This window comes from Bufo gargarizans, chromosome 11 (genome assembly GCF_014858855.1).
Source record: "Bufo gargarizans isolate SCDJY-AF-19 chromosome 11, ASM1485885v1, whole genome shotgun sequence".
NCBI lineage: Eukaryota > Metazoa > Chordata > Amphibia > Anura > Bufonidae > Bufo > Bufo gargarizans.
The window spans coordinates 1,173,527-1,197,789 of NC_058090.1; the positions used below are offsets into that span (position 1 = coordinate 1,173,527).

General features: G+C 44.2%; 1 protein-coding gene and 1 pseudogene across 2 annotated transcripts in view; both read right to left on the minus strand.

Annotated features, from left to right (window-relative positions):
• Positions 1–4,562: 4,562 nt before the first annotated feature.
• Positions 4,563–4,701, minus strand: LOC122922263 (annotated as a pseudogene).
• Positions 4,702–9,096: 4,395 nt separating this feature from the next.
• Positions 9,097–24,263, minus strand: part of SLC37A3 (solute carrier family 37 member 3) — a 30,438-nt gene continuing 15,271 nt past the window's right edge. For both annotated transcript variants that reach the window (XM_044272477.1, XM_044272479.1), the window contains exons 10-15: positions 23,849–23,990; positions 20,371–20,472; positions 19,864–19,911; positions 19,124–19,275; positions 17,211–17,276; positions 9,097–10,521 (exon numbers count right to left, since the gene is read on the minus strand). In XM_044272477.1, the coding sequence (XP_044128412.1) occupies positions 10,429–10,521; positions 17,211–17,276; positions 19,124–19,275; positions 19,864–19,911; positions 20,371–20,472; positions 23,849–23,990 (603 nt within the window). In that variant the 3' untranslated portion in view covers positions 9,097–10,428. The remainder of the gene's footprint in view (positions 10,522–17,210; positions 17,277–19,123; positions 19,276–19,863; positions 19,912–20,370; positions 20,473–23,848; positions 23,991–24,263) is intronic.

The window sequence follows — 24,263 nt, forward strand, 5'->3', positions numbered from 1 at the left end:
TAGTGCACATCAGTCCCTTCTATGGGACCAGAAAGGTTATGTCTATTGCATGCAAGGATTTGCCTCATTGACTGGGACTAAATCCCTTTGTAGATCTGCGGCAAAGGAAGACCCTCGGACAGAAAGATATGCTGCGTGAACATGTGTGATGGGCAGTGATCTCTGAGACTCTGTGATTGTGTCCCTATAATCCCTGTGTAATTTTAAAGGAATGCAAAAATACTCTCCCATCATTTGGTGTATACAGCTCCTATGGAGATCTATGTGTCTCCGTGGTAACAGACTACAAACACTGTGCACACTGATCCTGCAGCCTATCTGCCTCCTATTTCTTGTACGTTTAGCAGGTAAATAAGTAATGGAGGAGATGATAACTTCTTGAGACCAGCCCGATGCTCAGCTGAGGAGCGCAGGGCCAACTTTAGGGCGCTTTCACACGTGGCAGAAAATTCTGCGACTGAAAATCAGTTCCATTCATTAGAATGGGGCAGCAAGCACATGGATTTCTGCAAGCCCCGTTATGGTCAATGGAACGGATTTTCAGTCACTGAATTTTCTACCACAAACTCTGGCGCATGTGAAGGTACCCTTAGAAACCTGCGGCTACAAACTCCATTTACATGACTTATTGCATGCAGGCCATTGACATTAACTGACGTCCATATAATACACGGACGGGCACATCCGCCAGTAAAGGCTGCCATACATATTTAATAGCTGTCGGCAGAACAATCCGGCTCCCTTTATACACCGCCACATTTCAGGTAAAGGAGAAAGCTGGGAGAACAAAAGGTGAAAATATTCACTTTGCCCCATCCCTGTCCCCCATGATAGCAAGTTTGACCAACAATATACTAATACGTACGGCAGTCTTAAAGGAAATGTTTCACAGAAAGTTTTTTTCTGCCAGCTAAAACCAGATAGCGACACATTGCCTTTTTTTTCCCCCCTAATCCGTGTTTATTTTTTCATTGATTTTTTTTTTAATTCTATTGCCTGAACGTGATTATGGGGGCTGCGGTCTTGCTTGAGCTGTTCTTAACAGCCCTTGGAGCAGTCATATGGGCCATAGCCACGATGGACAGGAGGGGACCTCACTGACTTCTATGGGAGTTTTTTAGGCATGCTCTGATCTGTGCAGAGGTCAGGAGGGAGTAGATAAGCTCTGACAATTACCTATTGTGAATAATGGATTCTGTGTTATCCGTATATATAGGTGATATTCTAACCCTGCCTGTAACGACAAGCAGGTAACTGCAGTAAAGTAATCTGTACAGATCAAGTGGGCGCCTATTGTTAGATTTAGAGGCCAGAAACTGCAGGATTGTATTGTTTTTGTTTAAATAAACTAAATAATAAACTTAAATTGAAATGGAAAACTAAAAATCACAATTTCTGATGACACTTCCCCTTTAAGAGACTCTCTTCACTCTGGTTAAAAGAGGACATCTAAAAAGGGATAATCCATTTAAATGGGTTTTTCCACCATTTTGCCAGGCAGGATGGGGAACGAATAGAGGTGTCTGACTCCTGGGGCCCCCAGCGATCCTAGTTTCGAGCTGCAGCTTCCTCAGTTTTCTCAGCACAGCAATGCTACAAAAACTTTTTAAAATAGGTTTTTATTTTCTGACATTTAATTCTGTTTCCTTTAGGTCTGAATCAGACGGACATTTTGATTTCCGTCCGCGTCTGGGTTTATCCTTATTATTTTTTCCCCACAAGCCCATTCGTTTGAATTAATAGGTCTGAGACGGAAGAATGGTGCATTTTATCTGCATAGACATCGATCCATTAATAAAGATGGAGGTCTGAATTGCACCATTTCCTTTAGGCAAGGGCTACACTGTCACGGCCAGGATCACTGAGTAGTGGTGATCCCGTAGAAATTAATGGGATCGCCATGGCTGGATTTCTTGCGACTGCCGTGGCAATCCCTTTCATTTCTATGAGATCACAGCTGCTCAGCGATTTTGGCCGTGACCAGTGTCGCCGTGTAGCCCTTGCCTTAAAGTGGTATTCCAGTTGTTTCACGTTATCGATCACAAGAACGGGGGTCCTGTAACCCCTCCAATGAACAGAGCGGCTGGTTGGGCATGTGCGGCTGGTCCACTCTTCTCAATGAGAATTCCGGAGATGGCAGAGTACTGAACTTTGCTTTCTCCAGAACCTCCATAGAAATGAATGGAGCTGCCACATGCATGCCCAACCGACCGCTCCGTTCATTTCAGGGGAGCAGCAGGGGGAACTGGACTCCCATTCTCGTGATCGGTGGGAGTCCCAGCGGTAGAACCCCAACGATCTAATAGTTATCCCCTATCCTGTGGATAGGGGATAACTTGAAACAACCAGAATACTTTCATTTTTGTGTGCTGTTCAGTAGTGATGAATGGCATAGGCAATATTCCAATTCATGATATTTAGCAAGTTTTTAGCTGAATATTCGCTATTGCAAAAATCGGCAATTTTATATGCACGTATTGCTCGTGCAATTTCATTACCTAAAACAAACAATCACACAAAGGCTATATACCAAAAGTCGGGTGTGTGCAAGCCAACAACCTATCCATGAGACAGGTACAGTCACCATACAATGGCAGCCTTGTGCACTATGAGACATACAAGACCAGCTTTACATTGTTATCATAAAACTAAAAAACTTACAATTACAATGAAATAATTTCATCAAAAGTTACTCAAGAAGCACATTCCACATGTTAATATTCCACAATGTAGCAGCTCTAACACCTTAAGACAAGATTTACAAAACAAAGTTAATCAAAACCATCAAAAACACATTTTACCTGTTTATATTTCACAAAAGTAATGACTAAAACATCTAACTTAGGCCTCATGCACACGGACGTTTTTTTTTGCGGTCCGCAAAAACGGTTTCCGTTGTTCCGTGATCCGTTTTTTTCTTCCGTGGGTCTTCCTTGATTTTTGGAGGATCCACGGACATGAAAAATGAAAAAATAAAATAAAAATCTAGGTCAAGTTTGCCTTTGAAATGATAGGAAAAAACGGACACGGATCACGGACGCAGATGACAATCTTGTGTGCATCCGTGATTTTTCACGGACCCATTGAGTTGAATGGGTCTGTGAACCGTTGTCCGTGAAAAAAATAGGACAGGTCATATTTTTTTCACGGACTGGAAACACGGATCACTGACGCGGATGCCAAACGGTGCATTTTCCGATTTTTCCACGGACCCATTGAAAGTCAATGGGTCCGTGGAAAAAAAATGGAAAACGGAACAACGGCCGTGTGCATGAGGCCTTATTTAACTCTCCCCCCCAAAAACCCCCCACCTTTTATGGTCCTATCTTTTAACCATACATAATATGCCAATGTTTCCACTTCCTCTCTTTTCAATTCCACACCCCTAGGTACTTTTTCTGGATACCCCATTCGATCGAATGGATGAACATCATAAGCATAAAAAAAAACTCCTGTACTAAATACCATCTTGCATATCCAAGTGAATTTCATACATTTACTCCAGATTTTTTAATTTCTTCTATTTTCTTCTTCATGATATCCCTATGTTCATACACCTTTGCCCAGTCCATCTCTTTCCTTTCTTCTATTCCCTTCAGACTAGGCAAATTAACTCCTGATCTCTCTGCTTCCTGTATTCCTCCTTCTATTTTTTCAATCTTTTTTATTAACTATCATCTCTATCAATAACTGCCATTTTTCCCCTTCATCCCTTTCTTCAGTCTCCTCCCTTTTTTCCCCTTTCTTTTTAACACAAAAAGAACCATAAGCATGACCAATGTTACCACATAAATTACACTTTCTTGCTTTTTCACACATTTCTGCTAAATGTCCTATTTCTTAACATTTAGAACACCACTGATCAGTAAATATTTTTCTTTTTTTGTTGCAAAAATCAACCATTCCATTGAAAAACAGAACTCCATTTACAGCCCCAATCCTAAATCGTCCAGGTGGCAAAATAACTTCTCCCCCAGAGTCTTCCAAAAACTTAACATAAAATTTCCATTTTGTGGTCCAAAAACCAAACTTATTATATACCTTCCTATACAAAGTAACTTTTTCGCAGTATCTCATTAGGAAAACACAAATGTCCTCTTCTGTTACATATGGACTAAACATCCACACTGTCACCAACCTCTCTTTCCTCGGGTAATGCGCCAGTACTTTAACTCCATTTAGTATTGGATTAAGTCCCTCTTGTTCCAGTCTCTTTAGAACCACAACAGAGATCTCCTCAGTGACAAACACCATGTTGTATAATCCACACTTTGGGGACTCCAACATAGACAAAACAAATTCTTTCCGGATACCAATTAGTCGATACAGGATCTCTTCCACCAGAAAAGTTAGTCCTTTTTCTCTTTTCTCTGGATCCATCAGCAAAAAACCAATTCCATTCTTGACTTTTTGATGGTCAGACACCTCTCCTAGATCAGGACTCTGGACCTCCATCTCGGCCATCTCCTCAATCGATATGTCACAGGAACTTCAAAATCCCTCACCTATGGTGATCCCCTCTCGTTGCCCAGTGACTAAGCCGCCCCCCCCCCCATAGCAGCAAGGGATCCAACCACAGCTATAAACTGTGGCCTTCACCCAAGGCCGAGGGTCTGGGTATCCTGAGCACCTATGGCCAAGACCAAGGCAATACTAGAACAGATACTACACTTGATTTTAGCCAAAAGGCTTAGAAGCGATCAGCCAGGCCAGACCAGCTCTCTATCCAAAAGGAGAAAGCCAGCAAGCCTCAAAGCTGCTTGATTTGAGTTGGATGGGGGGGATCTGCGCACCTAGATCATTATCATTAGGGTGACAAAAATTGAAATATTTTTTTGGGGGGATGCCAGCTAACTCTTCTCTCACTGCTTAGGAAGGCTACATAAAATTTTCATTTTTTTCAATTTTCCTAACATATTCAATAACCTTTCTATACTGTTCTGTCATGTAAACTAATTTTCATAAACTTGGGCATATGAAAAAGACATGCAAATTAGCAGAATCTGCCTTGTTTTTCAGCTGAAACACAATTTGCATGTCTTTCCCATATGCCCAAGTTTACACAAATTAATTTACATGACAAAACAGTATAGAAAGGTTATTGAATATGTTAGGACAATTAGAAAATGAACATTTTTATGCAGCCTTCCTAAGCAGCGAGAGAAGAGTTAGCTTGCATCCCAAAATTTTTTGTCACCCTAATGATAATGATCTTGGTACGCAGGTCCCCCAAGCCATCCAACTCAAATCAAGCAACTTTGAGGCTTGCTGGCTTTCTCCTTTTGGATAGTGATGGGAAGTTCGGATCTTTCAAATGAATCGGTTCATTTGAATCAGCTCATTCAAATGAACCGATTCATGAATCGGATCTTCGGTTCACTTCCTGAGCCGGCAGAAGCAAGTGAACTGAAGATCAATGCGCATGTTCAGCTCATCGAATCTTCGGTTCACTTGCTGAGTCGGCTCTCAAGTGAACCGAAGGTCAGGAGGGACTGGCTTGTGGCAAACACAGCTCTGCTGCAGTGGAGCAGACTGTGATAATTGAGAGTTTTAGTTAAAAGAATTGTCACCGAGTCCCTACCAGACTTCCTGCTCTGCTACAGCATGTAGCAGAGCTGTGTGTGTACAGGGTGCATGTAGCAGTGTACCATGATGCTACACTGCTGCATGCACCCTGTACACACACAGCTCTGCTACATGCCAGATTAATGCCTGGGTGTGCGATCCGGCCGTTCCGCAAAAAGATGTTTCATCTTTTTGCGGAACGGAAGTACGGGACGAAACCCCACAGAAGCACTCCGTAGTGCTTCGGTAGGGTTTGGTTCTGCACTATTCTGCATCTCCGGATTTGCGGACCCATTGAAGTGAATGGGTCCGCATCTGTGATGTGGAATGCACATGGAACGGTGCCCGTGTTTTGTGGATCTGCAAATGCGGTCTGCAATACAGCCACGGAGCGCACACGTTCGTGTGCAATAAGCCCTATTTTGTTTATTGTCGGTTATAGGCAAATGATTTATTTTAAAAATAAAATATAGCATCTATAAAAGAAATGATTAATGATAGGTAGGAAAATACTTATAATAAATTAATGATAGCTAAAATAATAACTATAAAAAAAAATTGGTATGGATGATAGATGGCATAATAAGGATCAAGAGTAGCTATATACAATAAGTGAGAAAAGATTATAGGTTTATCTAGTAATAAAAACAAAATCTAGAATATTTGCTATTACTATTCTAGATCTTTGTGAATTCTCGATGTGCTGCGATAAAATGACTGGTCAGGTTTGATGGGTGAAGAAGTCCTTCCTGGAGGACTTTTCCTCCTGTGAAAAATAACAGATGTCAGACAGAAATAACTAAAATGGAAGCAAAATAAGCACAACGGATGCTCAAAAAAAAAAAAAAGGATCCATTTTTTATTATTTTTTCATTTGTTCTTCCGACAGATCAGAAGAATGGAAAATAGAACGGTGATGTGAACCTACCCTAATATGAGTGCTTTGAGGACAATGTGGCAAGAAGAAAAAAGAAGAAAAGAAAAAAAATGCGAATTAACATAAAAGTTGATACTATAGGTCCACTTTTGACAACTGATTTCTTTTAATAAAATACACTGTAAACAATGGATGTGTTTTATTTTCTCTTTTTTTTTTTTTTTTTTTTTTTTTTTACACATTTTAAGCAAAACAATAGAAACAGCTTATAAAAGGCATAAAAAGAAGGTTTACAAATGTCCAGGTCATAGAACGTTCTCCATGTTCCAGATCTATAATCCAGACAGATGGATGTCAGTTTACAGAGGTATAATACACAGCAGGCAGTGAATTACACAATTGAGGCTGCATTCATATTGCAGTGTGTGATTTGTGAAATGCGGTTCGTGTGACAGCCACGTTTCCGGGACCAACCACGGCTCATGTTAGCCACATTTGTAGAACCATACTGATCTATGATGCTGCGAGCTCCGGTCCTGTACACAAAGTATTATTTGAGTATGGGGCATCAGACCACCGGTTGGGATGGAACTCATAGCATTATAGATCACGATGATGCAGTGAGCTTGGCTTACATGAGCCGCAGCCAGTCAGGTGGCTGTCAAATCAGGCTGCACGCGGCAATGTGAATGCAGCCCAAAAACAGCGCCACATTAACCCTTTCCAGACTTTAGAATTTTATGACACATTGCAGGACAGCCTTCCCCCAACAACCTTCAGAAAGCGGGTGTCCTGTTTTTTCTCGTTAATGGATTTACTGCCCATTGAAATGAATGGGACAAATTATTGTTGGTTTTTCCAAGTCCCAATAATTTCAATGAAGAGTGAGCCTTCATGTGCAATTACCTATTCACTGAAAACACCCCAATATTTCTCAAGCTATTTGGGGGGGGGGGGGGGGGGTTCAGCTGCTGAGCCTCCGCCCATCAGACCTTTGTGAGAAAATAAAATGGTACATTAAAAAAAGAGACACTCCAGGCAAAGCTGCTTTAGGGTCCATTCACACCACCGTAGGCCACCCGTGCCCATATTGCCGACTGCACACAGTGGCTCCGCAATATATGGGCGCCGGACGTGTGAATCCCATATCACGGATGCGGACCAATTAACTTGAATGGTTCTGCAATCCTCAAAATACAGCGCAGAGGCACGGATTGGAAGCCCACAGAAATGCTTCCGTGGGCTTTTTGGTCCATGCCTCCGCACCACAAAAGATAGTATATTTGCCATGTATTGCGGATCGTGCAATACAGGATTCACATGGCCGGTTCGTGGTATATTCGTGTGAATGTACCCCCACCGTGCTATGCCAGGAGCAGGGTCTGAGGGGTGGAGCATGACACAGGGCTTCAAAGAACACTAAATAAGGAAGTCATGCTCCGCCCCCTTAGTACTAGGCACTGAGGATAACAGGGTATCACAGGGATCAGCATACTCCGGCACTCCAGAAACTACAACTTCCAGCATGCTGTAATCACTTCTGCGGGAGTTCCAAGAACAGACATGCAAGTGTTTATGCTGGGAGTTGTAGTTTCACAACACCTGGCGTGCCGGAGGTTGATGAACCCTGGAACTTTTGGGATGTTCTGGATAACCTGCCTATGGGTCTGTAGCAGCATGAAGCCCCTGCTACGCTGACTTCAGCAAAAAATAAAAAGTAAATTCAAAAACACAATCCCTTGTATAACGGAACAGTGACTGTCTATATTCCCTTTTGCAGCTAACTATATACAGTAGATAGACTGTCATCACTGTATGTATGCACCTTCACAAATGCTTGCCAGGGACATAGGATAAATCATGCAAAGTGGGCGACATTTTAAACATTCGATTGTGCATTATATTCAAGAAAAGTACCGCTAATGTGCAAATGATGACCAGCTTAAAGGGAGTCCGTCACTACAGACCTCCCTATCAAACACAGTGCTCAGACAGCTTCTGCTCAAATGTTTCCATCCCTTTCCCCTTCTGGAGTGGAAAAGCTAACAGTGCTCTGCGTTAACAGGGAGGTCTGCGGTCCCTTTTAAAAAGAGTACCTATGTGTACCAAGTGTGATCACATTTACACTGCCTGGCCCTGTCAGTAAAATGGAGAGGGTGCAGCATTTGCAGAGACAGCAGTGCCTCTAGGTGTAAGGGCTCATGCACACGACCGTGTGCATTCTGTATTTTGGGAACGGAACAGCTGGGCCCTTCATAGAACTGTACTATCCTTGTCCGTAATGCGGACAATAATAGGACATGTTCTATTTTTTTTGCGGAACAGAAATACGGACATACGGAGACGGAATGCACACGGAGTAACTTCTGTTTTTTTGCGGACCCATTGAAGCAAAAAACAAAAACGGAACAGACACGGAAAGAAAATACGTTCGTGTGCATGAGCCCTTACAGCAACGCCCACGTTACCCCTAGAGGCTCATTTGCATATATTCATTTTCTTCAGCAATGCGGGCACATATGAACACGGGACCAACAAAGAAGTCTTCAGCTGCCAAGCGCATGTGCCACAGGTCAGGCAGTGTCATAGGTACAAATCTGCTGACAGATGCCCTTTAAGCTCTACAGTCAGTTTTACAGTTTTGATAGATTTCGTATTTATGTAAATAAAAAAAATAAAAAAAAAGCCTAAAACTGCCCAAATTTGTTAATGCTAGATTGTAAAGCTTTGATTCGTGATGTGCAATGAAGTGAGGAGAGGGGATATTCATAATTTATGATGGCTGTTCCCTGTCCATCACCATATACAATTTGAGAAAGACTTTAACTTAATTAAAAGTACAGAGGTCAGTCCAGCAGACCAATCCAAAGTGAGCTTCACGCCAAAGATAAAAGCATTTAAAGAGGACCCCCTGTGTACCCCATAAACTACAAATGCTGGAGCACCTTTGATGACTCTGCATTGTGCCGTTCCTCTGCTATTCCTTCTCAATATCTAAATTGATAACTGGGCAGTACCATTCCATTAGTTTAAAAGGGCACAAACCCAACTGGTAACATCTACATTCATTATTTTTAAGGAGAGACAACGTCAAGATCTAAGAAAAGATGCTCCAGAATCGTAAATTCATGCAGAATACACAAGAGCTGACAGGTCCTCTTTAAATCTCAGAGTGAATGCGTTCCTTCTAAAGCAAACGCACCATAAAATGGTCAATAAAAAATGAACATTTTCAAGTTTTAAATTACAATTTTGTATCATTCAGAATAAAGTAGTTAAAATTTTGTTCTCTTTTTGTTCTTTTAAGGCCTCATGCACACGACACGACCGTATGTATTTTGCGGTCTGAAAAAACGGATCCGCAAAAAAATACGAATGACGTCTGTGTGCATTCCGTATTTTGCAGAACAGCTGGCCTCTAATAGAAGAGTACTAACCTTGCCCGTAATGCCGACAATAATAGGACATATTCTAATTTTTTGTGGAGCGGAAATACGGACATATGCACACGTATGTAGTAACTTCCGTTTCTTTTGTGGACCCATTGAAATGGTTCCGTATACGGTCCGCAAAAAAACCCCCAAAAAACGGAATGGACACGGAAAGAAAATACTTTCTTGTGCATGAGGCCTAAATCTGATTTCATTAAATCAGAAGTTGGTTGTATATTGTGTTATATGTAGTGTACAACTGCCAACCTTTCTTTACTGAAACTAGATCCAAAATAATCCTCATCACCGGACTGTACGATCCATTGTCTGATCCAGAGACAGCAAGATTAGAACATGAGGAATAATATATAAAAAAAAAAAAATTATAAAATAAAAATAAAATAATTCAAATAATTTTACAATGAACCGTTTCAAGAAACGGCTTCCCAAACTTGCAGTCCCTCCTCCTGTTCCTGTCTGCAGGCTTTGACTTCACCTTTTCAATAAGGTTTCCAGTCTTTTATTGGTATTGACATCAGTCATTGGAAGTAATTGTCACCCGGCCAGCCGAGACGTCCGCCTGTTCCTCACCGCTGGTCTCATTTCTCGGACAATGAGTGGAATGATAAAGACGATGGTCAGTAAGGTCTATGGAGAATATCAAAGTATAAAGTTGGGTCATTCACAGACTAACACAATTCTACAGTTGGATTTCAACATCTGTTATATAGTCATATGTACAGTGCACTAAAGCATTCAGGCTCATCCTTCAGGAAACATTTCAGAAAATATTAAGCACATTTCTTAAAGTAGAACTTTATCATACAAAGTTAAAATGGGTTGAATGGGGGGGAGGGGGGGGGGGCAACCTCCCCACTTGACCAGACCTGTAAGCCAAAGCTTACTTAGCACTGGCTAGCCTCTCCTTCTCCTCCAGGCCTACGATGCTATTCTGGGCTCCCTCACTGCAGGCATCCAATTTGACATCATCTGCAGCCAATCACTGACCGCGGCGGTGACAGCTTCTCTACCGTCATGACCAATGGTCACATGACCCAAACGGGATTCAATCACGGACTCGACCAGTGATTGGATGCGGCAATGTCAAACCTAATATTTTCAGCAAGGAAGACCGGCGCAGCATCGCAGGCCTGGGGGAGAGCCTGTGTCGGGAAACAGGAAAGCAAGCTTCCCTTTACAGGTCTGGCCAAGTGTAGTGTTGGCCAAATCCCCCCCATTCTTAAAGAACCCCTTTAAGAATTGTAGTGGCTAGAAGAAAAACACCTTTAAATACTCTATTAGGGCATTTTTGCTCCAGACTTCCAACAATTAGCTGTTGCAAAGAGCAGCTACAAAGAGCATCTCCTGTTCTGGAGGACCCGACATGTCCATGCCCACTCATTTAACTGGGCACCTTGTAATGTGTCATTTTTCCTGTGGTGGCGCTGCAGTAGAATCAAACACTAGCCAAGAACCCCAGGGCAGGGAGATGCATGGGCCAATCCAGGGAGGCTGAGGAACGGTCCCAGCTGGACAGCATGCTTGCTGAAGCGTTCTGGTATGGAATTGAGCATTGGGAAATGCTTTGAAGGTCAAAGACCATGTGATCCAAAGCCCGCATGCAGCGACGAATGGGAACAGGACCTGGACGCAACATGGGGAGAATCTGAAGACGTAGAGTGGATAGCTTCTCCGGAGGCAAGAACACCTTGGTCTGAAATGTGTCAAGCACCATGCCCAGATAAGTCAACCGTTGTGATAGATAAAGACAAGACTTCTGCCTGTTCAGGATCCATCCGAAGCATTCCAGGGTGTCCAGAACTATGCTCAGGCTGTCCTCCGTCACCCGAAATTACAGACAACATCCTGGTGAAGGGGTCAAGTAAGGGATCGCCACGATCCCCCAGGCATGGAGCAGGGCCATGACTGCCGCCAGAATCTTCGTGAAGACCCTCAGGGACTCCACCCGGAAACTGCGGACACGAAGGAAACAGTTAAGTGCCTTGAGATCCAGAATGTGACAGACCGTCCCCTCTTTCTTGGGAATCACAAAGAGATTGGAGTAAAACCCCTGAAAACATTCTTGCGCAAGAACCGGAACAATCACCCCCTGCCGCAGCAGCGTGCGAATCACCTTAAAAAAGGAATCTGTGGCTGCGGGAGAGGTTGCAGGTGATGACCGAAAAAAATGAGACTTGAATTCCAGTTTGTAGTCCTCTGCAATGACCTCCCTTACCCACGCATTCGAGACGTGAGCCAGCCAAACATGCCGAAACAAATGAAGCCTCCACCCGAACGGAGGGCGCTGGGAGCCGCTTGTCATGCAGTGGCGTTCTTGGGGTTAAAGGACTTGGAGCCCTGTCGACGGGAACGCCAGTAAGGGAAAGGCTTGCGCTTCGGCCGACTTGTCAGACGCCCTCTTGGGGCTGGAAAAACTCTGAAAAAGGCCGAAAAAAAAGGCTTCTGCTTTTTTGACCTACTAGACCACCCCCTGTTCTGTAGTAAATGCATGCTCTTACCACTTGTAGCGTCTGAAATGATCTCATCCAGGCGCTTCCCAAAAAGACTGCTGCCGGAAAAGGGGAGGGCCGCCAGAGTCCGCTTTCATGCATTATCTGCCGCCCGGCAGGAGAGCCAAAGGGTACAGCGAATAGCCACCAACAGGGCTGACGAGCGAACCATAAGCCTGGCCGCGTACAAAGATGCTTCACAAATATATGAACTGGCATGAGAGAGCTGCAAGGCCATATCTGCAAGTTCCCCCGAAGGGACTCCTAAGTCGAGACCCTGACGCAAATTACCTGCCCACTCACCCATAGCCTTGCTCACCCATGTAGAGGCAAATACCAGCTAAAGTGCTGTGCTCACTGCTTCAAAGACAGATTTTGCAAACGCTTCCAGGTTCTCATCTCTGATATCAGAGAAAGAAGCCCCATCCGCCACTGGCAAGGTAGTATGCTTAGTCAAGCGGGAAACTGGTGGGTCCTCTATAGGTGAGGACGACCATTTCTTGGTCAAATCCTCCAGAAATGGATAATGGACATTTAAGCGTTTTGGCAAGGCAAAACGTCTATCAGGAAAATTCCACTCCTTGGTAAGAGGATTCAAACTCCTGGTGGTTGGAGAAACACTTGTGTGAGCGACGGGACCTTCTAAAGGAAAAACCCGAGCTGGCAGACGACTGTGCGGGATCCTCAACCTGCAACGTCTCGATAACTGCCGTAATAAGATTGTCCACCATGGAGGACAGTTTTGACGACTGACCCTCCGACGAGACAACATCCTCATCTGACCCCCCTCAACAGAACATGCCTCTTCCACTGAGGACACATCGGAGTGAGACTCTCTAGCAGGAGGAGGAGAGGCCGAGGAAACGGGAGACACAGACACCCTTATGGGGGAGGATGTTCTGGCCCGTTTTGCGGGACGGCCGCGCTGGGCATGTGCCCCATGATCCCTAAAGTCGGAGTGGTCAGAGGACTGCCTTGCCTTTATTGGTATTGAAGACGTCCTGTAGCACCCTAGACAGGGAACACGCCCATTGCGGTTCTACCGTAGGCTGGGCAGCAGGGACCATTGGGTCCAGGCCACTAGAAGGTGAAGCAGCACACGCAAGCAGAGGAAGTCTGACTGAGGGGATGGAAATTTTGTCCGATACGAAGCACAAGAGCAATGATGCACAAAAGGGACCGCCTGCTTCGGGACCTGGGGTCTGGGCTCAGACATAATGACAACCCTGACGATCTAAATGATGAAGAGGGAAAGGGGGAAGGTTAGGTCCTGTAAGAAGGGACAGACAGCACTTACCCAGCCTGTGTCCCTCTAAGCAGCAAGACCAGCTTGTTAGCGTCCTGCCAGGTGCCTTTAAAAACTGTCGGCGTGGAAGCGGGGAGAACACAGGCCCTGCCCCCAAAATGACACCGGCCCTCAGTGCCAGCCCTTAAGCTTTTGGCCACGTCCCCTGCTCGCCGGAACACATGCCTGCATTCCGGGCCGAACCAAGGAGCCGGCCGGGAAAAAAGAAAGCACCAGAGCAGGTCGCACAGAAGCCGGGGCCTAAATTAACCGGCAGCCCCAGAACAGAGCCGACAATGCTGAGGAAGCGCAATGCCTGGAAAACGGACGCCCCGAGGATCGTGCAAGTACTGCTTAGTAACTATCCCTATTACAGGGTGACTACTCAGTTACCCTGCTGACCCCCCTTCCCCTACAGCAGCAACCTACTGGAGGGCCTAGCCTCGTGGGGACCATATAACCTGGGGAGGGGAGGATACTGGAAGGGGGGAGCACCTTGGAGCCAATTCCTCCTTTCCCTTTTTTTTTTTTCTTTCATACTCACCTGTCCTGCATCTTCTGCCCCTCTGGCTCCAGCCAGATCACCACCTTTGGTGTGCGGCCCCTTGGGGAGGGACGCTACACCAGAACAGAGGGGACTTGCGGTGGACGGTCATGGTGATCCGAACGTGGGCGGGAAACATAGGCTTTGTAGGAACCTCTGGTCCGCCTTTGCTTCTGGAGAACGGGAAGGAGCAGGGAGCTTGGGGGACCACCTGGTCTCCCGTCTCCTGGGTGGGAGTTTAGGCAGGTTTTTAGGACTGAATGAAACTCCCGCTAGAAAAAAAAAAAAAGGAAAAACAAAAAGAAGAACAAAAACCAGCAGACCTGCAACGAGAGCTCTGCCTCCTACAGACACTAAGCTAAATCTGATTTAGCTTAGACCCTGTAGGAAGAGTATAGCTGAAAGAAGGAGCTCACACCTTTGTGCTTAGTGTCCGCCTCCTAGCGGCAACAGCTATACCCGTGGTCAAGCCTGTGTCCCCCAATGATACGGTTGAGAAAGTAGTCATGGCATTTAAGGTGCCTGATAGAGTAACTCCCTCTGTCAGCCCACAGCCACTCAGTGACATGAGTATTGGTTGCTGCACAGTTGCCAAAGCAGCCGTGGGGCCTAACAAAGGACCCCAGGTCCACCATAAGCATTAGTCAATGGCATGGCCTTTCAGGTTTTCAGTCAGTGTATTACATTATATAAGTGAGTAAGAGCACTGCTTCAAGTTCCCATAGAGATGAATTGAGACAAAAATTACTTTCTGCATATTTTTATGGTTTAAAGTACTAAAATAAAATAAAATACCTATACTTAAGTTTTGAGATAACTTATACTTATTTGGTTTGCTTATTATTTTTACTGCACAAGAGAAAGGTCACGCGTTCTGGCAGATATGATGACCTATTCTGAGGTAGGTCACCAATATTCTACTCTGGAAAACTCCTTTAGCAAAAACTAGTCAATACCTTATATGTACACCAAAATGGTGACACTTAATACAAGTCATTCCACGATGTTTTAACTGCTTGAACAATAAAAACACTAAAAAGAAAAAAAAAAATTGCAAAGTACTCTGAAAGCCATTTCCCCTCTGTCAATGGAGTTGTGCAGGACAAGCAATAGTTTAACTGTTTTTCAGTTGTTTTTTTTCAGCATTCTCTATGCGGTATAATTCACATGTTAAAGGGGTTGGCCCATCTCATACATTGGGGGCATATCGCTAGGATATCCCCCAATGCCTGATAGGTGCAGCTCCTACCTCTGGGACCTGCACCCATCTCTAAACCAGAACCCACAAAGAGCTGCCCTCCATTAATTTATTTTTGAAAGTCCCATAGAAGTTAATGGGAAGCATACTGCCCAATCGTGGCTACAACTCTATTGACTACTATGAAGCTGATGGAAATAGCCAAGCCAGAGCACAGCTATTTATCGGGGGGTCCCACAGAAATTAATGGATGCTGGCTCTTTGTGTGTCCCAGAGGTGGGAGTCACACCTATCACACATTGGAGACATATCCTAGCAATATGTCCCAAATATTTGAGATGGACCAAACCCTTTAAAGGAAATGCTCCAATACCAATATCAGGGGGGCTGCTGGACAACCCCTTTAAATGTATTCTGTAAGGGCTCTTTCACACTTGCATTCTTTTCTTCCGGCATAGACTTCCGTCGTCGGGGCTCTATGCCGGAAGAATCCTGATCAGTTTTATCCTAATGCATTCTGAATGGAGAGAAATCCGTTCAGGATGCATCAGGATGTCTTCAGTTCCGGACCGGAAAGTTTTTTGGCCGGAGAAAATACTGCAGCGTGCTGCACTTTTTGCTCCGGCCAAAAATCCTGAACACTTGCTGCAAGGCCAGATCCGGAATTAATGCCCATTGAAAGGCATTATTCCGGATCCGTCCTTAAGCTAAACGTTGTTTCGGCGCATTGCCGGATCCGACGTTTAGCTTTTTCTGAATGGTTACCATGGCTGCCGGGACGCTAAAGTCCTGGCAGCCATGGTAAAGTGTAGTGGGGAGCAGTATACTTACCGTCCGTGCGGCTCCCGGGGCGCTCCAGAGTGACGTCAGGGCGCCCCACGCGCATGGATGACGTGATCGCATGGCACGTCATCCATGCGCATGGGGCGCTCTGACGTCATTCTGGAGCACCCCGGGAGCCGCGCGGACTGTAAGTATACCGCTCCCCCGCTCCCCACTACTACTATGGCAACCAGGACTTTAATAGCGTCCTGGCTGCCATAGTAACACTGAACGAAATGCTTTCAGTTCACTTGCGTTTTTTCCGGATCCGGCGTGTAATTCCGGCAAATGGAGTACACGCCGGATCCGGACAACGCAAGTGTGAAAGAGGCCTAAGTTGATATGATTAGAATGATATGAAATGTATGTAGTTTTGTTATGTTTCACAACTTTTACATTCACACAAAAAAAATATTTTTAACTTTTTTTTTTCAAGAGCCATAACCTGCTTATTTTATTATTGACACAACTGCATGAGAGTCTTGAAAACTTCCCTTAGAACATCATTTATTTTAGTTAGCCATTAAAAGGTAGCAAATTGCAATATTTTATATTGTTTCTCTTTTTGAGAGCATCAAGATGATAACTTTTTGATCCCTTATTTTTCAGGAGGCAAGATGAACAAAAACGGCAAGTCTTTTTTTTTTTTTTTTTTTACAGTGGTCAAATAATGCTTTTGCTTTAGTATGCATACTTTAGTAGGGGATGTGACAATATTAAATATAGTTTTTTTTTTTATTAAACAGTTTTTAATAAGATTCCATATTTGGCAGACCCGGAGGCTATTAGGTCCCTGGCTGCCATACAAACCATCGGCACCCCATGTTGCCTATGAGGACAGGGGGCAATGGGTGGACAGAGGAAGCCCAGTCCCTCTGCTAAACTCCTTAGATACCACAGTACCTATATATAAACAGAGAGAGACAAAAAAAGGCTAAACATTATAAAAGAAAATGTATTTTTAAGACCTCTTCTTACCATAAGGATGAAGAAATAGAAGACCCACATCCAGCCCAAGCTGCCCTGTATCACAGACACCAGGACCTGTAAGTCATAGCAGAGAGTCAAATGACCAGAACAATCCATGTGACTGATAGATATCAATATCTATCTACACAAAATTAAACTAGTCAAAAGAAAAAGCACTGACCAGTCAAGGCTTTGGCTTTAATTTTCCAGCACGCCATAGTTAAATGATAGCTATAGCCCTACAACTGTGCCCGTGCCCGTGCCCGTCACCGAGACCTCACTGAATAGCATGCTGTGTTAAGGGGTTGTCTCATCTCAGCAAATGGCATTTATCTTGTGGATAAAGTTACTACAAGGCACTTACTAATGTAGTGTGACTGCCCATATTGCCTTTGTTGGCTTGATTCATTTTTCTACCACATTATACACTGCTCCTTTCCATCAGTGGTGGTTGTGCTTGCACGGTATAGGGAAAAACCTTTCCTAAAATGTACAAGCACATCCACTGCTACTGGATTGCATAGTGGTCGTAATCTCTGGATACAAGCAGAGTATAATGTGATAGAAAAAGGAATCCAGCCAGCAAAGGAGGCAATATGTACAATCACAATACATTAGTAAGTGCCTGGTATTAAATTTTCTCTACAGGATAAATTTGCTGAAGTGAGACAACCCCTTTAAAACACTGCAAACCATAACATACACATTAGTGTATTGTCGGCTGAACCTGACATTTCCTTCAGGGTCAGTCAATAATCTAAAGTATGAGGAGTATCTGACATTATCAGTCAGGAGGAGAGATCCTTTTGTTCTTACGGGAGAAAGCTGCCAGCAGTTGCTGAAGTCACAGGCCACTTTTAAAGACGACCTTTCACCGCTCCTGACAGGTCTGTTTTAATAGCGTCATGCATTCCCCATGTATTATTATTATTTAATCTAGAAGTTATGAATGAATTGGCAGCAGTCTGCAGTAAGGGTACAGAGGGGAGGTAACCAGTTGGGGGCGTGTACAGACTCAATCTATCCAATCAGTGCTGCCATTGTCAGACTGCAGGTACACCCCCCTCCCAACTGGTTACGACCCCTCTGTACCATTACTGCAGACTGCTATGAATTCATTCGTAAATTCTAGTTGAAATAATAAAGAAATGGCACAACATAGAGCCATAAGAATAGATGCTCCAGAATTGTTATTACATGGGGAATGCATGAAGCTATTAAAAACAGGAGCGGTGACAGGTCCTCTTTAAAAGGGTAGTCTCATCTGCCACCAATATGAGATGGTTATGGGTTCCACCTTTTTGACCTGCACCTCCAGTACTTGCCCCAAAAGTAAGGGAGAGCACAACGTGCAAGCTCATTTCTATGGGAGTTCTGTGCTCGCTCGACTATTTTTGGAAGTCCCATAGAAATTAATGGAGAGTGCCCTGCTCATGCACGGACTCTACTCCATTTACTTCTATGGGACTGACAGAAATGGCCAAGCTGGCGCTCGGCTGCTCTCCGCTCAATTTGGGGCACCCGTTCTGGAGACAGATGCGGGTTCCTGAGGTGGGACGACACCTATTTAATATTGGTGGCAAACCTAGCGGTCTGCTATCAATGTTTCAGGAGAGACAACCCCTTTAAGTCATGGGTATTAAAAGGTTAATTAACATATGCAATAGCCACCTTATTTATGGCAATGAATTGCATGCTCCATAGAATTGATTGCGTTGACCAGTGTTTGGCCACTGAAGACCGTATTAGTACACTGCACTGTCACAGCCGGCATATCTACAGCTCCGGGTAGGCTGCTTCCTGTGTTAAATCTCCGCAGTGGTAAAACTAGAAGTAATGTTAGCTCATGCTAGGCTTCAGCTACTCACAGATAATGGGTTTTAACTCAAAGGATATTTTAGCCCTTACAGGCATGAATGTACCTGGCCTAAAGCGGCTCCAACGCTTCCTGTTCCATCCACAATGCCGGTGACTGTGGCCAGAGCCTCGCTGCTACCTCTTACCATCTCCTGACGCCCAAGATCCGCAGAGATCGCAGAACTTATCATGTTTGAGGGACCCCCGATGAAAAAGCCTATGAACAAACACACACGTCTAGTCAGGATACGGCATGTACTGCCTCTACTGAGGGCATTGGAAGAATCCAAGAAAGACCCATAGCTGGGCATTGAAGTAATACTGTCATTTTTCGTAAGGCACCGTAACGCCTTCCTTCCCTGAACAAAGATTCACTTTGCTGCTGTATCCCTTTATCTTAAAGATATTGTCCAGCTTAGAAAACAGATTTTTAGGAAACCTACTAGGTAAGTTTGAGTTAAGAGAGAGGGTCTATGTTCAGGATTCTCATCTCTTGGCCAGAGTGGCAAATTGATACAAAGAGCACCTCTCTCTCGCACTGGAGGACCTATTCAGCCCTGCATTACATAGACAACCCACGGATATGAATGGACACTGTGTAATGCTTCATCAATCCTGTGGTGGCGCTGCAGGGAAATGGAACACTTCAGGTTTTTCCCCCACAGCTGATCACTGGGGGTCCTAGCAGGGGGACACTTTATGATCAGCTTATTAGCAAGGTACCTTCTAACAAGTTTGGATGGTTGAAAGAAGAGAATCCCTTTAAAAAGGGGTTGAACATTTTTTAATTTGCCCCCAGCCATACCTGTAATAGCCATGAGGACAGCGTTGATCGGCTTACTGTTTGGAGAGCCTGGGAACAGAGAAAACGTAAATCAGCAATAAACGTCAAAGTGAAAGATAAACACCTAACTACCGGTAGGTATATAATCAAACCAATACAAGATCTGGACAACCAAGGCAAGATGGTGCACCACACGTTGTATGAACGTACTCTTACACAGATCGCAGTTAAACTGCAAAATGAGTAACAGATGCACACACTTCTCATTCACCTAAATCAAATCCTAATCTCAAGAGAAACCACAAACAAGGCAATAGAGGTTATCTACTTCCGCTTTCTCCAATTAATTCAGCTAAACACACAGATATGGACACAAAGTCCCATCAGTGGTTTACACAACGTCAACCACTTTGCCATTATGATACCAGTGTCCCATCAACTATCATGTTACTGGGAACTCGCCCCCCACTTCCTTCCTCCCAAACACACACACATATACACCACGACTCAAAATGATGAGTAACTCACGGCTGTATCCAAACAGAGAGCCCACGGCAAGCAGCAGACTTATGGCCAGGACAGGAGACCTCTTCTCCATCAAGTCAGAGATAAAGCCCTGGATAGTGCCACCTGCGGGAGGATGCAGAATGAAAAATTTGATATATTCCCTTCTTTTCTTATATATGTGCATAAATTAAGTTCAAATATAAACATACATTAAAATTGTGATAGCCCAGCATCTTTAGGATCATGGCGGTGATATGAGGACATCATGACATGGACATTCTTGTGCCTCTTAGGAGGCTTGTATCAGTTAAAGAGGAATGGTCACAAATCAGGTCTGCTTTAGTAACTACTTTCAATCCATGTGCAATAATGATTCTCAAGCATATTTTCATAGAACTCTGTTCCGTTCCTCAGTTATTGCTACTAGAAGTTTGTTAAGCCCGTCAGGGCCCAGCCAATTTTGAAAATAACGCCTTTGATTTTTCCTCCATTTCTTCCAATGGCCATAACTTTTATTTTTCTACTGACATAGCTGTGTGAGGGTGTGTTTTTTTTGTGGGGCAAGTTGTGCTTTTAATGTCACCATTTTATTCCACAGCGCTTTGCCGACATTAGCATCAAGCTGTCCCCAATGGGGCTCACAATCTAAGTTCCCTATCAGTATGGAGTGTGGGAGGAAACCCACACAAACATGGAGAGAACCGACAAACTCCATGCAGATGTTGCAAAGCACCAGTGCTAACCACTGAACCAATGTATTATGGAAAGTTGGAAACTATAAAAATTATTATTTTGGGGGTGACAAAATAAAATAAAAATATAATTCTACCATTGCTGTTTGGGTTTTGTTTCTATGGTATTCACTATGTGGTAAAAATACATAGTTTTTATTATGTTTTATTACTTTTAAAAAATGTAAAACCTTTAAAATTTGTGTGTTGCAATATTGTGACACCCATAACATTATATTTCCATTGACTCAGGGTCTTCGTTATGAAGAAACATTAAAAGAATTAAAATGTATGACTGCACTGATCCTTGATACTTGGAAATGAAAATGAAAACTTAAATAAAGAATTTACAAAAAAAAAAAAAGAATTAAAATGTATAATGTGTTTAGTCTTGAGATGTCTAAGGGGGGACATGATTAATCTATACAAATATATAAATGGGCCATACAAAGAATACGGTAAAAAGATGTTTCATGTAAAATGCCCTCAAAAGACAAGGGGGCACTGCCTCCGACTGAAGAAGAAAAAGTTCTCCAGAAGCATCAAAACTTCTTTACTGTGAGAACTGTGAATCTGTGGAATAGCCTTCCTCAGGACGTGGTCACAGCAGGAACATTAACGCTTATGTAAATGTGTAGAAGTCTGGGTCTCGCTCCCTTTCCCCACCCATCCCTCGGTTGAACTCAATGGACATAAGCCTTTTTTTTAACTATACTAACTATGTAACTATAGAAAAACCGACATGTCCGGAGCGGTGACAGGTCCCTTTTGAGTGATTTGCTGAGCAAACAGTGACCTTATGGTTAGATGGCAGTAGTTATAGTAGATGCTGAGTGATGACATATGGCATCAATATGGACCACAGGAGCATTCAGTGTCACGACTACTACCAAACATGGACACTTTAAGAAGCAAATAAATCCTATGTGATGCTGACAACAAGCTAGTAGACAATGATTTCTCATCCGTCTCATTGGGGGACACAGGCTTTGACCATGGGTGAAGCTGTTGCCGCTAGGAGGCAGACACTAAGCACACAAAGTGTGAGCGCCTCCCTTTTCAGCTATACCCTTCCTACAGGGACAAAGTAAAATCAGTTTTAGCTTAATGTCTGTAGGAGGCAGACCTCCCTGCGTTGTAGGTCTGCTGATTTTTTGTTTTTTCTTCTTTACTTTAGTGGGAAGCTTCAGGCAGTCCGTAAAACTGCCTGCACTCTGACCCAGGAGATGGGAGACCAGGGGGTCGCCCAAACCACCTGCTCCTTCCCGTGCTCCAGAAGAAAAAGAGGACCAGAGGTTCCTGTAAAAAAAAACTCCCGCCAGCATTCGCATCACCACTGCCGCCCACCGCAAGTCCCCTCTGTTTCCGGTGTAGCGTCCCTCACCAAGGGGCTGCACACCGAAGGTGGTAATCTGGCTGGAGCCAGAAGATGCCAGATAGGCGAGTATAAAGTTTGGAGACTGCCCATAGGGTCCCCCCCCTCCGGTACCCTCTCATGCCCAAATGTGATGGTCCCCATGTGGTCGCCCTGTACTATGGGCAGCAATGAGAGCTCTTTAAATGTTAAATGGCACCTGGGGGTTTTCGTCTTCCAGGGCCAGGGTGCAGGGCTCAAGGGGATACTCCTGCACCCTGGCCCTGGGCTCGGGGTTTTTCGAATGTGGTCCTTCGGATGTGTGTCAAAGACTTCCATTTCCCGATGGATTCGTTTGGCTATTAAGGAAGCGCAACGCGTTAAGGACGGGCCCTGCCCTTCCGGGTGACTGCTCATTCGGCTCGGGCAGTGGGGGCCTCTTGGCCGGTGCATCACGGGGCTTCGGCCCTCCAGGTGTGCAAGGCGGCTACTTGGTCATCTTTGCATACTTTTTCCAAGTTTAATAGAGTGCACACCTTTACGTCCTCTGATGCGTCTCTGGGGCGTAGAATTTGGCAGACGGCAGTTCTCTGATTGACGGGAGGGTTTCTTGTTATGCCCACCCTTGGGGACTTCTCTGTAATGTCCCATGGTCAAAGCCTGTGTCACCCAATGAGACAGATGAGAAAACTAGATTTTTATACTTAAGTAAAATCTGTTTCTCTTCTGTTCATTGGGGGACACAGCTCCCATCCATTCTTTTGTTTAAGGGCCTTTTCGGGCCTGTGTGGTTCTGGGTTTGTACATAGTGTGATTTTCTTGTGTCTGGCTTCACCTACTGCTTTTGCACTAACTGATTTAGCTTGGTCCCTGTAGGAAGGGATATAGCTGAAGAGGGAGGCGCTTACACTTTGTGTGCTTAGTGTCCGCCTCCTAGCGGCAACAGCTATACCTATGGTCAAAGCCTGTGTCCACCAATGAACGGAAGAGAAACAGATTTTATGGTAAGTACAAAAATCTAGTTCTTCTCCCTGGCAATTACAAAATGTGCAGGTTTTCCCCCAGTGAGAGTGCCACTATAGTCCAGTGGTTTTGTCTGGTATTGCAATAGTCAAGTGAATGGGGTTTAACTGCAATACTACACAACGTCCATGGTCACGTGTATTTCAGGATATGGATATTCAGGTTTATGGATGTTAGCAAACCATACTATTTACAACCTCTTAATTAAAATTGGAATTCAGGGGAAAGGTGTGTTAGTAGTGTCCAATTAGTTATCAAATCCAGGTGTCTGGCAGCCACTTAACTCCCTCAACCCCCATTTGTTATACATGTGTGGCCAGGTAGACCCTTTGTAATTGACCAAACATTTGCTTGATTGATTCCCAAATGCCGACCCTACATAATCACTCACCTACGATTCCTCCAATGTCATACCAGATAGACAGCTGGTCGGCCTCGGCCTCCTTCCAGTGGAAGTTAATGCTTAGGTAGAAGGGGAGCCAGAAAAAGAAGGAATAGTTGACCAACTTCAGACAGGCGTAGGCCAGAGAATACTGCCAATGACAAAGGAGAACAGTGAGCACAGCAGCTTATAGATACTGGACAACATAACCAGGACTATGGAGGCAGCAAGGTGAAGAATAATAGTTTGAGACCAGTCGTATACGCTTAAAATGCAGTTGTGAGCGGGATTTCCGGACTGCACTTGCTCGTGTAAAAAAGCCCTAGTCTGAGAATTTCCATCAGGGCACTTTCATACAGTTTTACTTTGCAGCATTTTGCAGAGAGGTATCTCCCACGGTAGGAACCATAATCATCTCCTATTG